Source organism: Cynocephalus volans, chromosome 14 (genome assembly GCF_027409185.1).
Source record: "Cynocephalus volans isolate mCynVol1 chromosome 14, mCynVol1.pri, whole genome shotgun sequence".
Classification (NCBI taxonomy): domain Eukaryota; kingdom Metazoa; phylum Chordata; class Mammalia; order Dermoptera; family Cynocephalidae; genus Cynocephalus; species Cynocephalus volans.
Genome location: NC_084473.1, coordinates 69,350,428 through 69,365,006, shown reverse-complemented (window position 1 = coordinate 69,365,006; position 14,579 = coordinate 69,350,428). Strand labels below are relative to the sequence as shown.

Sequence of the window (14,579 nt, the reverse complement as noted above, 5' to 3'; positions counted from 1 at the left end):
ATATGTGTGCTAGAGGAAATAAAAAATACAGATGATTTGAGAGAGGAAAACAAAAAGCATTTATAATCCCACCACCCAAAAGGTCACCATTTACATTTAGGCATCTGTCTTCCTTTTCTGGAATAACTTCAGGATTAGGAATATAGATGCAGCTCCTGACCTGGCAACATCTCCCAGGGAGTCTTTCATTGAGCTGGAAAATCACATGAGCATTAGACAGTTTGGTGCACAATGAAGGATATGAATTGTGTTTGAAACCAGATCGTTAATGTTGAATGTTGCACAAAGTCTTTATAAACCACCCTCGTTGCAGCAGAAAGAAGACTGGGCCATGGGTTAACAAAGCTGGACTCTCCTGAGATGCCTGAGCTGGGGGAAGTCATTTCCTATCTGGGCCTCAGTTTCCTCATCTCTCCAGTAAGCTGCTACAATTGTAGGAATGAGTGAACATCCACAGAGCTTCATTCCTGGGTCATCTGCTGCATTTTGGACAATTCCTGACACAGTTCCCACCCAGCTCTGGCACAAGAAACAACAGGGCCAGTATTATGAAAGGGCTGGGGTCAGGGAACACCAAAAGCTTAAGGACTCCCAAACTAGGGTGTGAGCTCTGTTTTCCTGGAGGGCTGGGCCAGCCAAGCCGATTAGGGGCCTGGAGCAGCTGTGGGCCGAGGGAGGCCGCTGGGAGTGAGGGGATTCAAACGGCTCTTTCCCACCCTCTCCCCCACCAGCCTGCTCTGTGTAAAAATTCCAAACTCCCAATCAAACCCCCTTCTCTTTTCTCCTTTCATTCACCTGCCCATCTTCCTCTCCTCTTCTCTCCTTTTCTATCCAAACTCATAATTAATCGCTCAAGGCAAAAGTAATGAATGTTAATTGGCCATCTGTAGGAAGACTAATTAAAATCTACCACGCTGGGGTTTCAAACATACCTATAGCAACGGAGTGAATCGGGAATGAGGCGAGGAGGGACTGAGGTAACAGCTGAAAGACTGCAAAACACCATTGGGCTTAGGTGTGAGGGAACGACGCCAGAGAGGGGCCGAGACGCTGCAGAGAGGGAGAGGAGGAAAAACTTCCTCAGTTTGCGGTGCCACTGCAGGACCTGGCATTTTGTTGCTGTTCTGCTTTGTGTTGAACAAACACATTTACACATTGCCTTTTCACTGGACATGGCTTAAGGGGTGGCTGGAGTTTGTCAACACACAATTATTGTCCCCCGGTCACAGGCCTAAACACACCCATTTATTTGTCCAGGAACACCTGCCCCATGTCAAAAATCACACACACACACACACACACACACACACACACACACACACACACACACACACACTGGTTAAATCTCATGCACAGTTTTGCATGGTTCCTGCTTTCAAGGCAACACCCTGTCACGTGTGCACACATGCACACCCAGTCATGAACCGAGAGCTGCCCAGGCATATACCACATGGGTATACACAATCACTTGGAATCACACGTATGCGCACTGGCCTACACATTTGTGGTTTAAACACACCGACCCACTGCTATTCCAATACATGTGCTGATGTGCAGTCAGAGCAGTTTTCAAAGTTACACTCACAATCACACAATAGGCCTATAGGTATGTGCGTACAGTTCCATACCCAAGCCCACATTTGCATTCATACACCGTTACCTGGCAGGTTTACATCAGAATACCTTCACACAGGTACACACACAATTATATCCCTCTGTGCAGAAGCAAGTCTGAATGTTCAAGCCCCCATATGACTAATTCTAAGGTGGCAAACAGTTACACACACACACACACACACGTGGCTGGGGCCCAGGGCAGGCCTGCATGTGGCTCATACACATCCATAGTGTGCACGCACAGAGACCTGGGCCCCTGAGGAACACATCCCCCGAGGAACATATCCAGTCCCTCGAGGAATACATGATGGCCGCTGGCCTTCCTGAAAGGATAGAGCTTGAGCCACAGATACAAGGCCTTTGGCCTCATCTCCTCTCAGAACATTCTGTTGTGAGCACTGTGAAAGCCTGCTTAGAACGTTCTATCCAAATTTTAGGCAGAAAGGGAGGAGGTCTGAAGAGAGCGTGAGAGATGGCCTGGGGCTTATGATGGGCTCTAATGAGGCCAGGTCAGTGGGGAGGGTGCCTGCCTTTGGGATGGGTGGCAGGGCCTCTGTACACATGTCTTGAAAGGGTGAGTTCAGTGGGTTGGGGGGGTGGCCTACGCTGGGTGGGCGTGGCCTTGTGGGAAAAGCACCAGCACAAGGGCTGGGTCCCTTTGGCCAGGGTCCTTCTTTCCTCTTACTTAGAGTGCAAAGGTTGCCCTCCTTAATGGATAGTTTCCCAAGCCTCTCCTCATTGCTATAAAATTCCTCTATGATAAACTTAGATTAAAGCAGGAGGGAGTGCACACACAAAAAAGAATGGCCTGACATTTGGAGGCTGGGAAGGGAGGATGAAAACTTGGAAAGGGTCACCAAAGAGAAGGGCACATGGTCTGACCCAAGGATCCTTACAAGAAAGGACTACATTCTCATGTCCTCCAGGCTTTGTGCCAACCCTCTCTGCTCCTGAAGTCTCAGGGTTTGAGGTTCTCAGCCCCTCTCCAGCTCAGAGTCAGTGCCCAAGGCACACCCTCAAGTCCAGCAATGAAAGCAGCTGGCAGAAGAGCAGGCCTTGGTGCCCCAGAGCAGATCCTGGAAGCTTGGTGCATCCTCAGAAGTCAGAGTCAGTCACAGGAGGGACTTCCCAGCTACAGTAAGCAAGATGAAAAGAATCCCTGGCATCCCAGGAGTGACCGACACACATCACGCCAGGTTCTCATCACCCCTCTTGGATCCGGGCGGTACGGTACAGCTACCTGACATCTCCACGAGACAAGTGAGGAGACCCAGCTGCTCCAAGTAGTGACTGCCAAGGGCCCCCTGGCTGGAAGTGGCCAAGCTTGGCCATAGAAGCCAAGTCCAGTGGGCTTTCTCCTAAAGCTGGGCGGCCCCTCGGCCTCTTGCTGTGCAGGAGGGAAAGGAGGGGGCCTGCTTCCCAATGTGTGGACTTCCCGGAGAGCCTTGAGGCCCTGGGGATCTCCCTCTGTCGACTAAGGCCTCAGAACTCTCTGGGAGGAATAGGCACGCACGCACACACACTCTCACACTCACACACACACAACCCTATGACAGCTTCTACATTTGGAGCTGACAGATGTGCAAGGTAACAGCTCGGCACCGCCTGTGCAGCTGAGGCCCCGGCGTCGCGAACGGGATTATTTCCAGCAATGCTCAGGGCGGCTGCATGAGCGCACGCCTGGGTGTGTGTGAGTGTGTGTGTATGTGAGAGAGAATATGAGTGTGTGTGACTTCTCCCTCGATCTCTCTCCCTCCATCTAAATGTCTTACTATATTTTGAATCTTTCTGTGTCTGGCAGTTTTCCTCCCTGTGTTTCCCTGTGTCCATTCCTTCCCACCTTCCTCTCTCACTGTCCTGCTCACCCAGCCTCAGTCTTTGACACTTGCTGTTCTCTGCCTGGATGCTCCAGAGAAGAAAGAGGACTTGCCTCCTCCCAACTCTGGAACTTTGCCCCTTTCCTGTCTCACCTAGGCAGGACACAAGGACAGGCTCTTAAAGAAAGCCCATTTGTTCCAGAAGATCATGCAGCTGACCCTGCCCTTTGCATAGGGCTCCTGCACAGGGCAGTGAGGTGGGGAAGCTGGGGCTATCCTATTGCCACAAGAGCAGCTCCCAGGCTTGGTCACCTCTTCAGACCTGGATGTCTTCTCCTAAAGGGCCAGCTCGCCCTGGCATTCATCATTTATAGACAAATTAGCTTTTTTATTGCAATTGAGAAATTAATGTAAAAAACTAAAAAGTTTTAAACGCCATGCATTTCTACAAGATATATGCTCTGGAAGGGCAGAGTTTTGTCTTTTCAGATTAACTCAGAAATTAGTGCTGCAGAAAACACCACCCGGCTTCAATTCTCTGTACTCGTGGTTCCGATGGTGGGGACTGATGCTTCTTGAGGAAGTCTAGAAATTTTTGGAAGCTGGGAGATCCAAGGTTGAGGGGCATACCTGGTGAGGGCCTTCTTGGTGAGGGCTCTTGGCAGAGTCCCAGGGTGGTACAAAGTATCACATGGCTGGGCTGAGAAGAGCCAAATTAACATTTTAAAAGCAGATCTTTTTTGCCTCTCAAAGTTTTTTTGTCTACATCTCCATATTCTCAACCTCACCAGAGACTGAGCTTAACCACGGCCCTGTGCTGACCCCAAATCTGGCCTCACAGTAACCCTGACCCTGGCCATATACTGATCCTTAATTCTGACTTTAGACTGACCCCAATCCCCAACCCAGGCTCTGTCCCATGAACTTCCCCTTCTCTGAGGGCTGCCTCCTTTGATTTCTGCCAATACCACTTGGTACCCAAGGCTCCCAGTTCACCTTTTAATGCTCTGGTGCAAGAGGGGACACACCTGGACCCACCGAATTAGAATCTGGAGTGAAGAAGGAACAATGGGAGAGTGATTTTTTTTTTTTTTTAAACCTCTGACATATCCCAGCCCCACTCACTTCCACAGTAAACATACATGAGCTTTCCTCTAAGGATTCCAAGGCGGAAGGCCACATTGGGATGCCTGGGCTGGGGTTGTGGGTATGGGACATACAGCTGGGGCTTGTCTGCAGAGGCCTACCTTCCTGGCAGCAGTCATCACGGCCAGCCCTTTCAAAGGCTTCACTATACACCTGACAGTAGGTCACAGCAGCATTCATTCACTCGCCTTCCATCCAGCCAGCCATCATTCATCAAACAGTCAACAGTGCCTCCAATGTGTTGGGTCTGATTAAAGGTTGTGGGGTATACACAGCCTCTTGAGACGGAGGCCTTGGAACCCTAGAGTCAAGCTGGGGCTTGGAAAAGGCAGGACACCAGCCACCACTGCAGGCCCCAGCAGGAAAGGCCTCAGCAGCAGAGGAACAAGGACCAGAACCAGAGGATGGGCCAGAGAGACCATGGCTCCAAGAGGAGGCCCAGGGTCTGGGGAGCAGTGGGAGCCAAGCCTCTCTCTCCCCTTGCCCTGCAGTTGGGGAGGGGGAAGGCGGCCGGTAGACTAAGGGACCCCTGGACAGCTCTCAGGTTAGTCAGCTGAGGGATCACTCAGCCTCTGGAGTCAGCTGGGGGAGGGCCAAGAGGTGGATTTTCCAAATGAAGAATTTCCTTCTCCTTCCCGTCTTCCTTTCCCCCAACTCTTCACTAAAAATAGAAGCTCAGAACTCTCCCAGCTCACACTCAGAGCAGTTAGGGCTGAGGATGTCATTTTCTAGACAAAGAGTGAGGGAGGGGAGTCTTGCTGCAAAGTAACCATAACTTCCCGCGGTAGGAGTGCGGAGGTGAGCTCCACTTCAAAGGTCTGAGAGGACGTCCAGCGCACCTCCCTGTCTCCCTGCACTGGCTGGAAGACCTCAGGACTGGGGAGGGGGCCAGGACGGCTGGCTCCATCCTCTCTTCAGCAGCCCTACATTTTTTTTTTTTTTTTTTTTGTCTTTTTCGTGACCGGCACTCAGCCAGTGAGTGCACCGGCCATTCCTATATAGGATCCGAACCCGCGGCGGGAGCGTCGCCGCGCTGCCAGCGCAGCACGCTACCGAGTGCGCCACGGGCTCGGCCCAGCAGCCCTACATTTTAACCTCCCCCAGCCGACCCCAAAGGCTCGGAATGTTTCCTCAGCTAACTTCCCAGCAAGCTGTCTAGTGGCTTCTGGTCCGCTCCCCTCCTCTCCCACACCCCGGACCACCAAGGGATGCCATGGGGACTGGAGAGGTGTCATCCCTCGGGGTCTCCACTCGGATGGCTGTGAGTGTTCTTCACCCACCTTCCTGTCACCACACGGGATCCCATGGGTGAGGGTGCACAGCTGGGTGCCCATGTGCTGTGTGAGTCAGAATTACTGCAGACATGTTAGCTTCTGAGGCCACGTTCTGCAGGAAAGGATGTGGGTGAAGGCAGCCGGAAGGCAGCATCCTAGAGCCCAGTTCCCGGGTGAGACACGGAGAGATGTTAGCACAGAGCATGTCCCGGGGCAGGGATCCAGAGTGGGAGGTGGAGCAGCTGGACACCTCCAGGCTCCACACCAGCCTGGGCATGACGCATGCGTGTGTATTCATGGGACTAAGGGCAGGAGGTGTGGGTAGGGGGAAGCTCCTGACCATCCTAGTCCCAGCCAGTCATGCTCATGGACAGAGGTGCCAGAGCTCCCTGGGGTGGGCCTGGAAATTCACTCCCCTGCCCCTCACAGGCCAGTCGCAGGCCCCCAGCCCAGGGGAATTAAACACAAAACCAAAAAACTGCCCAGCTCTTTCACACCAAAGACAAAGACAAACCCTGTTTGTCTTTTGGCTAATCTGTGACCTACTCACTCCAGCAGCTGGGCTCTGGGCACGTGCAGACATGTATTTGTGTGTGTGCTCGTGTGTGCTCAGGTGTGTGGTGGCCAAGACCAGGCTATGCACTCTGGGAACACAGATGGTTAGCCCCTGGAGGGTGGCTGCTCATGGCCTGGAGACTGACACAGAAGCCTCCCTGCCCCAGTGGTCGGGACCTGGGGAGGCTGAGTCCAGGGCTGGGAGCAAGACCTTGGAAAGCCCAGTGGGCAGAAGCCATGGGTCACTGAAGAGGTCTTGGGTGCTGCCAGGGAGAGGGATCCCCTCCCTTTCTAATTTCCTAGTTCCCTGGGGGGCCCTGAGAGTCCAAAATCCCAGACTGCGTGGAGACATAGGCCTAGCAAGCACTTCCAAGGCTCTTAAACCTCTGGGCTCAGTGAAGACAAATGTCAGGCATGGGAGGGCCTCGCCACCTCGTGGGGACATGTGGTACTCCTCACTAAGCCCCTGGCCAACCAGTCTGGAGGGGAGAGAGTCAACTGAATGGACTACCCACGACAGGTTGGGCTGGCACTGGCTACTCTCTACATTCTCATGGGAACAACGGCTAGTGAGGAAACCCACCAAACCACCCACCATCCACCGTGGCGAAGGGGAAGCCTAGGCGGCTCCATCCCCACCTGCAGAGGCCTACCCTGATGCCGTGCGATGCAGCCTGACCACGTTTGAAATACCTGAGAGGAAGGTTTGCAGGGAGGAACCTTGAAGCCCATCTGCTCTAAGGACACTGAAGCCCAGAGAGGGAGTGGGACTCTGCCCAAGACTCCACAGTATCTTTGTCACAGAGAGGAAAGTGGGACTGAGGGTCCTGACTCTAAAGCTGATGCATTTTCCTATGAGTCCAAGACAAGGTGGCCAGACTGAACCCCAGCTCTGCTCCCTGCCCCCAGGAAGCCTGGAATAAGGGCAGTACAGTAAGAGTTCTTGCCACAGGTCAGTAAGGGGAGGGCATCTGAGCTGCTCAGAGTAGATGAGGCTGCAAGCAGAGATCCAGGATAACCTAGACCTCGGTATTAAAAGGCAATAAACAATACTAGCATCTAAGGAGCACTTGCTGCAATGATAGCACTGTAATGAACTTTTATGGACATTAGGTCGCTTAATACAACGGTCCTTTGGGGTAGATGCCATTATAATCCACATTTCTTGGATGAGGAAACTGAGGCACAGAGAAGAGAAGCAACTTGCCCTGGGTTACCGGCTGGTAAGTGGCAGAGCGGGGATCTGAGCCCAGCGATTTTGACTCCAGTGAGGATGAGGGTTCTGCTGGGTGAGGTACGAAGATAGTTGCTCACTCACTCCTAGGGGACCCCGCAGGCAGCTGCCAGCTCAGGACTAGTGCATGCCCTCCAGTAGAGGAGCTGCCACAGGCTGCCCAGGAGGCACGGCCTCGGTGCGCCCTCTGCTGTGCACAAGGAGGATCAAACAGAGTTCCTTTCTGCACAGATACAGGGCTGGGTCCTGAGGTCAGCTGGCAGGGGACCATGCTCCCTCCTCCTGGGTATGGGCCAGGGGCTGAGGGCTGGCTGCAGACCACCACCACTGCAGAGCTCCCAGCCCAGCCTGCATCTACCAACTGAAGAACAGGCTTCACTGCATACCTGATTTCTCAGGGCTTTCCTCTCTTGGAATCTTGCCCATCCCTCCCAAAGGCAGGCTTGTCTTGAGCCCACCCCAATGAGGACCAGTAGCACAGGCCAGATGGACTACGCCACTTGGGGCCATGACGGGAGCTGGGGCCCATTCTGAACATTGCCATGTTGGCAAGGCATAGAACTGAGAATCCAAAGGGCAGACAGGGAAAGGACCCATCTGCAAGGGCCATGGGGAGGACAGGCTGTGAGCTGGGCCCTGAAGGATGGATATTCTCTGAATGGCCCAAAGGGGAATAAGGGGAGTAAAGACTGGGGTCAGTGTGGGCAAAAGCATGGAGAAGGAACAGGCATGTGGGCATGTCCATCGGGGACAACTCGATTTGGAGCTGGGCTTGCCATTGAGTGAGGCTCAGTGAGAGGATGAGACAGCCCCAGGAAATAAGGGCAGTACCTGAAGTTTGAGTTAACTGGCTCAGGAACACCCTTGGGCCTAGTAAACCAGGGAGCTTGTCCTGGGCCCTGTATTAGAGGGGAAATTAATAAAGCATTAATAAAGAACCCACATTTTATTTGTATCTGCCGTTGCCATGTACACAGACACTCAGGTGGGGGAGGGGCGGTGGGTTCTGGAGGAAAAAGGCATCGGAAGGAGGACCCAGAGTTCAAGAGAAGGTCCTGTGACCCTGAGCTAGGGACTTCATCTGGCTGGAAACTGCACTGTGCTCCCTCCCTCTCCAGGCCACCTGTGAATCCACATGGGTACTCCTATTTTAAAAAAGATGACCGGTAAGGGGATCTTAACCCTTGACTTGGTGTTGTCAGCCCCACGCTCTCCCAAGTGAGCTAACTGGCCATCCCTATATAGGGATCCGAACCCGTGGCCTTGGTGTTATCAGCACCACACTTTCCCAAGTGAGCCACAGGCCAGCCCAGGTCCTCCTGTTTTATACCAGATCCCTCCCTCCTCTCCCCATGAACTAGCCATGGGCAGGAAACCCAACTTCCTCTCTTCAGTGTTTCAGCTTCTTTTCCTGCTCTTCCCATCCCTGAAATTCTGTTCCTGGGAATAGAGAACCCATAGCCTCTCTCATAAGCCTCCCACAGAAGCCTCCTCATGACCCAGGGTGCACACAGTCTCCTGACAACTGGACGCCAGCAGCCCTGGGGCTCTCACAGCTGGCTGTGTCTGAGGGGGCAGCAGGCATGAGTGCTTATCTGGGTAAGGCAGGGATGGTGGTGCCACTGTGGCAGGATATGGGGAGCCACCGGGCTTCTGGGGTATGCCTGACAGTGGGGGCAGAAAGGACCAGGAAGCCAAGGACATGGGCTTATTTATCGAAGAAGTCCACATGGGCTCCAGACTTGAACATGTCTTTTTGCAGCAAGCTCAGCAGTTTTTGGGCTGACGTCATGCAATCCACCAGCTTCCCCTTTGTCTTCAGCTCTTGCAGACTTTTTCGCAAGTCTGGGTCCACGGAGGCCTCCCGGGCCAACTGCTGCATGTCTGTGTCCAGGGGACCTAGGGAATGAAAAGCAGAAGATGAGGGGACACAACCAAGGAAGGGAGAGAAGGCCCTGTGTCCCTGCTGTGTGTGGGACTGAGTCTGGCCAGAAGCAACACTCCACTTGGCTGAAAGGTGTGGTCAGGGTTGCCAAAGGCTCCACTTTGTCACTATTGAATTCTGGACTCAAATTCCAAAGCCCACTGAATGTTACCTGCTAACATCCAAGCAGCCCTCAAGGTCAATGTCCAGTTCAACTACCTCCAATAAAGCCATTCCCAGCCACCCCACCCAAAGAGAATTGTTCCCTTCTTGAACTCTTATAAGCACTTTCTATTCTTCATACAGGAGTCATGGCACCTCAGGATTTGGGGTTAATGGTCCTCAGGGGCAGAAAATCATGAATCTCAGGGTTAGAAGGAGACCACCCTCCTGATCTTTCAATGTCTTCCAACTATCTGTACATCCCTGATGAGAGGGGACTTGCTACCTTTGCAAACAGCCCATTCTATCTTTGGACACCTGTGAAAACATTCTGAGAATGAAACGAAAACCAGACTGGCCTCTGCCTTTGCTCAGGTCCTGGGGACCTCTCCAAAATAACAGCACCCTCATAATGTCCAGGGCAGTGTCCTGAGATCTAACCTAGCAACATGGCATTCTGGAGTCTGCTCTGCTTCTGGCTGGAGTTTATACTTGGTCACTGTTGTCTGAGTGACTCCTAGGCTGAGCTCAGAGTGGGTGATGAGTTGAATGTTGGCTGCAAGAATACTCTGTGTGTATGTGTGTGTGTGCACATGCACGTGTGTGTGTTGGGGAGGAAGGGGGGTTTGGGTAATGGAAACATGAGGAACAATTTGGAAGCAGGGTGGGATCCTGGCCCTGCCACATCTGGGCTTTCAGCAGGCCATTCTACTTCCTTGCCCCAGGATCTTGACTTCTACTCCAAAGGGGAAAAGATCTCTACCTAAGGTGCTCAGACATTCTACCACAACTCTGGCACTACCTTCTAACTGCAGCAACTCAGGCCTTGAATAAAAGCTGCACTATTAAGAAAGGGGAACTGTGGCATCATGATAGGGTGGTCAGAAACCATACCAAGTGTCCTTCCATGAGAACAGAGGCCCTATCTTATTTATGCCAGCATCCCCCCCTAGCACATTTCATCCTGGGATAGTCAGCACTCAGTAAGGTCTGTCTGCTCTTCATTCAACTAACATTTACTGCAGACTGCCTTAGTGCAGTACTTTGCTAGGTGCTAAGGACATGCAGACAAATAGTGCATGGCCCCTGCCTTCAAGGCTTTCCTGTCAATGGAGAGAAGCAAACAAGTAAATATATGAAGGCAATACAGTGTGATAAGTCCTATTTAACAATTAGGAGTACTAACAATTAGAACTTCACAGTTATGGATCATTTTCACATATATTATCTCACTCAGTCCTCCAAACTGCCCTGTGAGACTGGTAGCATCTTCCCCATCTCACAGGAAGAAATGGGGTACAGGCCCTGAATTCAAACCCCAGTCTTCTCTCAAACTCCATCTAATAACTTAGACCTTCCTGCCCCACCCTCCACTCCAGGCAACTCCCAACTCTCCATGTCCTCCACGACAGCTTCAATTTCTTTGTAGTCTGTGTTTCCCCTAAGGGGTGATGGTCATGATTCAGGGACAATATATTCTGTGAGTCCTTTCCTGCAGGGGTTAGACTAGGCCCCTTGCCCAGTCCCCAAAGGAAAGCTAGCTGGTTCTGGGGGACAGGGATGGCAGTACTTCCCACTTACCTGGGGCATAGCTCAGCACCCTCACACTAGGTTCCTCTGTGGCCAGGACCTGGAACATCATGTCACGAGCTGCCTTTCCTGCACAGTACAGTGCCCAGCCCTTGTAGGGCTGCAGGGCACAGAGGGATGAGATGTTAACCACTGTCCTGCTGAGGCCAGGACTGCTGGGGAAGTACTTCAGGATGCTGGAGGTCAGGCAGAGCATGGAGGTCAAGTTCAGAGCCCAGTAGTTGTTCACTTCAGCTGGGTCACCCAGGTCCACGAAGCCTTTGGACACATCCCCTAGAGTGCCTGAAAAACCAGACCTTAGGTATAACCCAATGCAGTCGGGGCTTTCTCCTCCCCAGCTCTCCCCGAATTCCTCCAGACATCCCTTTCCCATACAGACCTAGAGAAGGAATCTGCCTACTACTTCTGAAGACGCTTCCCTCTTCCCCAGCTCTGCAGACAAACACACCTGGGGAACCCACCCACAACCAGTTGCAGACTGAAAAGTCACCTGTCTTGCTCTAGGAACTGGATTTACTCTACGGGCCACGTGGAGAAGCAAGAGAGTCTGTTTGGAAACCCCATGCCCTGACTCAGATCTCCGCCAGAGGGCGCTGAGCAAGGCGATCGGGAAAGTTCTACAGGCTTTTTAGAAAACCTGGCCAGGCAAATCCTGGAAGAGCGGGGGGAGAAAACCCGACAGCACTGGGTCTTCCTCCTGCACACCTCGTCTCTGGTTGCGACTCAAGCTGGAACTAAGACTTTGAATTTTCGGGCGTCTTGCCTGACATTATCGGACTTGCCCTTAAATCCCCCAGCGGAGGGGGGAGGTGAGCGCTCAAATGGGGAGTCCGCCGCCAGCCCCTTGTGTCTTACCCGCGTTGTTGATAAGCAGCAGTCGCTGCAGCCCCTCGGGCCTGGGGAGCTCGCGCAGGGCGCCGAGCAGCTGCTGCAAGCCGGCCTCGGCGCCCAGGTCGGCGGGCACTCGCATCACGCGCAGGCCAGGCCGCCCAGCACCCAGCTCGGCCTCCAGCTGCTGCAGCGCCTGGTCGTTGCGGGCGTTTAGGACCAGCACCGAGCCAGGCGACAGCAGCCGGGCCAGAAGCGGGGCCAGAGCCCGGCCGAAGCCTCGGGAGGCTCCGGTCAGCACGCACACGGCGCGCCCCAGGCTACCCTCCTTGCCGCTGCCACTCTCCATGCCACCGACCTCCGCCCGCCGGCGCTGGGATCCGAGACCCGAGACCCGGCAGGGGCGGGGCGGCCGCGGTGGGAGGAGCCGCGTCAGGGGTGGGCGGTGGCGCGGCAGTGGCGGCGGGCGGAAACCTCTAAGGCTGCCGGCGGCGAGCGCCCAGGGACTGGCTTCCTTGGCCGCTGGCGGCAGAAGGGAAGGCGCGCGCACGACCCGAGCAGCGCGAGGGGAAAGGGCCGGGAGGCGCGCCTCCCACGGGAAATCCTGGCGCAGGTGCCAGCGCTGCCTTATTCTCCGCCCGTCACTCACGCACGCTCAGCCCCCGGCTGGGGCGCATGCTCGGGATTTCCGGCCAGTTCCAGACCCAGCTTCCTTGCACAACTCACGTCCCAGAGCGGGTCATCTGCTCGGTGCCGAGCATTCCTGGACCTGGCCAGTAAAAGCCATGAATGAAATCCCTGCCCCAACCCTCTGGGTGACAGAAGCTTCCTCTGGGAGAACCACAGTTTCTCCTCCAAGTGTTAAAATCTTTCCCCCCTTCCTAAGCTCTGAATAACTGGTGCTTGTGCCGATTCCCCCTGCCGCTCTGTGACTTCCGACTCCTGTCCCTGAATGTCTGTGTTCCCTGGGGTTCCGCACTCACTCATGCTACCGTCCCCCTCGTAAGCAATTCCATCCGCTCCCGGCTTCATGGTGACGCAGACGATCACCTAAGTCTGTACCTCCGGACCCGTGCTTCAGGAAACACACACTTACAGGTTTTTTCAAGGAGAGGGGAGATGAGATAAGTTGGCATGCAGCTACAGATCTTTAAAAAACTTTCTTCGGAGTTTAGCACGGGCAGTTAAGTAACCTCGGATAACTCGGCCCCACTCCCCACAGGGCTGTTCCCAACTCTAGGAACAGACAGCAAAATTGCCTTCCAAGATTCCTGCAAAAATGTGCTTTCCTTCCTTGTGCTGTGTGCTATCATTGCCAGTACCAACGAAGAACAATTTTGAGGGAACGTTTTCACTCGTCAACATAGGTGCTTTTAGCATTTAGCACAAACTTTTTGTAAAAAAAGTTCAGACTGTACCTGCGCCGTGAAACATTCTAAGAACAAATGAACCTGCAAAAAATCCCTTAATCTTCGTTTAGTAGATGTATTGTTAATATACATAGTGTTATTTTGAAACTTTTATGTAAAGTATGTCAAAGAAAATAAGCAATTACACTAATGTTGTTAGGAGCCAAGATTTTCAGTGTTAGAGAAAAGAGATCAAGTATAATACATTCAAGGAAGTTAAGGGAAAAGTCTGTAAAGTTAAATGTGAATTGGAAGCCAGAAAATTGTACAATTTATTGCAATTAGTTTTACTTTTATACAACACCAAAAAGCATGTGGTTTTTCTCTTCCAGAAGTGTTGCTTCTCCTGTAACCATGACTGACCTTTGTTTTTAAGGATTCTCCCTGCAGCAATAGCAGAGATTCGGTAGGTGCCCAGATAAAGTCTACAGTTGTGTTTTGTTTGGCCCAAACGGGGCTCTTTTTTTCTTTTTAAATTTGAGGTGGCCTTTCTAAATTGAGAGGTTTTGTATAATATAGGAATTTCTAGCTTCTTTTGAATAATGACAAGGCCTGGCAAACTGGGCTTCTTTCTGGATGATGTGAGCAACAGTGCCTTTTGGGGAGGGGACTGCGGGCACCAGGTTGCAGGAGCCTCACCACTCACAGAAGTAGGCGTGTGAGTTTCCTCCTCTTGATGCTTAGATGGTCAAAACGTTCAACAGCTGGGCACCTACAGACCCAGGCCACTGTGCTGGATTGTGGAGAGGAGGGCCTGGGGAGGGGTGAGAGGTTTTTTGATATTTAACACAGGCAGGACTCTCTGTATTTGTGTACAGTATACCATGTGAAGATGCCCTGCTTTTCACTTATCTATTCACGCTGAAAGATAAAGATCTTAAATCTGATAGCTCCAAAGCTATACTCTCCTGTACTGGCACAACGGCCTACTCTTCAAAGCATTTTAATAGCTTCTCCCTGCTCTCCAGGCCTCAGAAGGCAGGTTGATGAAAGCACAATCACATCCATTCATTCACTTGACAT

General features: G+C 52.6%; 1 protein-coding gene across 1 annotated transcript; it reads right to left on the bottom strand.

Moving 5' to 3' along the window:
* Positions 1–8,570: 8,570 nt before the first annotated feature.
* Positions 8,571–12,696, bottom strand: SPR (sepiapterin reductase). The gene is made up of 3 exons (XM_063078519.1): positions 12,175–12,696; positions 11,311–11,601; positions 8,571–9,542 (listed from the first exon to the last, which is right to left on the bottom strand). The coding sequence occupies exons 1-3, from the start codon at positions 12,494–12,496 to the stop codon at positions 9,352–9,354; spliced, it is 804 nt and encodes a 267-aa protein (XP_062934589.1). The 5' UTR covers positions 12,497–12,696; the 3' UTR covers positions 8,571–9,351.
* Positions 12,697–14,579: the final 1,883 nt, after the last annotated feature.

Excerpts from the sequence above, each read along its gene's own strand:
- SPR (XM_063078519.1), bottom strand. The coding sequence starts at position 12,496 with ATGGAGAGTGGCAGCGGCAAGGAGGGTAGCCTGGGGCGCGCCGTGTGC. Across the intron at positions 11,602-12,174 it reads GCTGCTTATCAACAACGCGG|GCACTCTAGGGGATGTGTCC; the intron begins GTAAGACACAAG and ends CTGGTTTTTCAG. Across the intron at positions 9,543-11,310 it reads GGTGCTGAGCTATGCCCCAG|GTCCCCTGGACACAGACATG; the intron begins GTAAGTGGGAAG and ends TTCATTCCCTAG.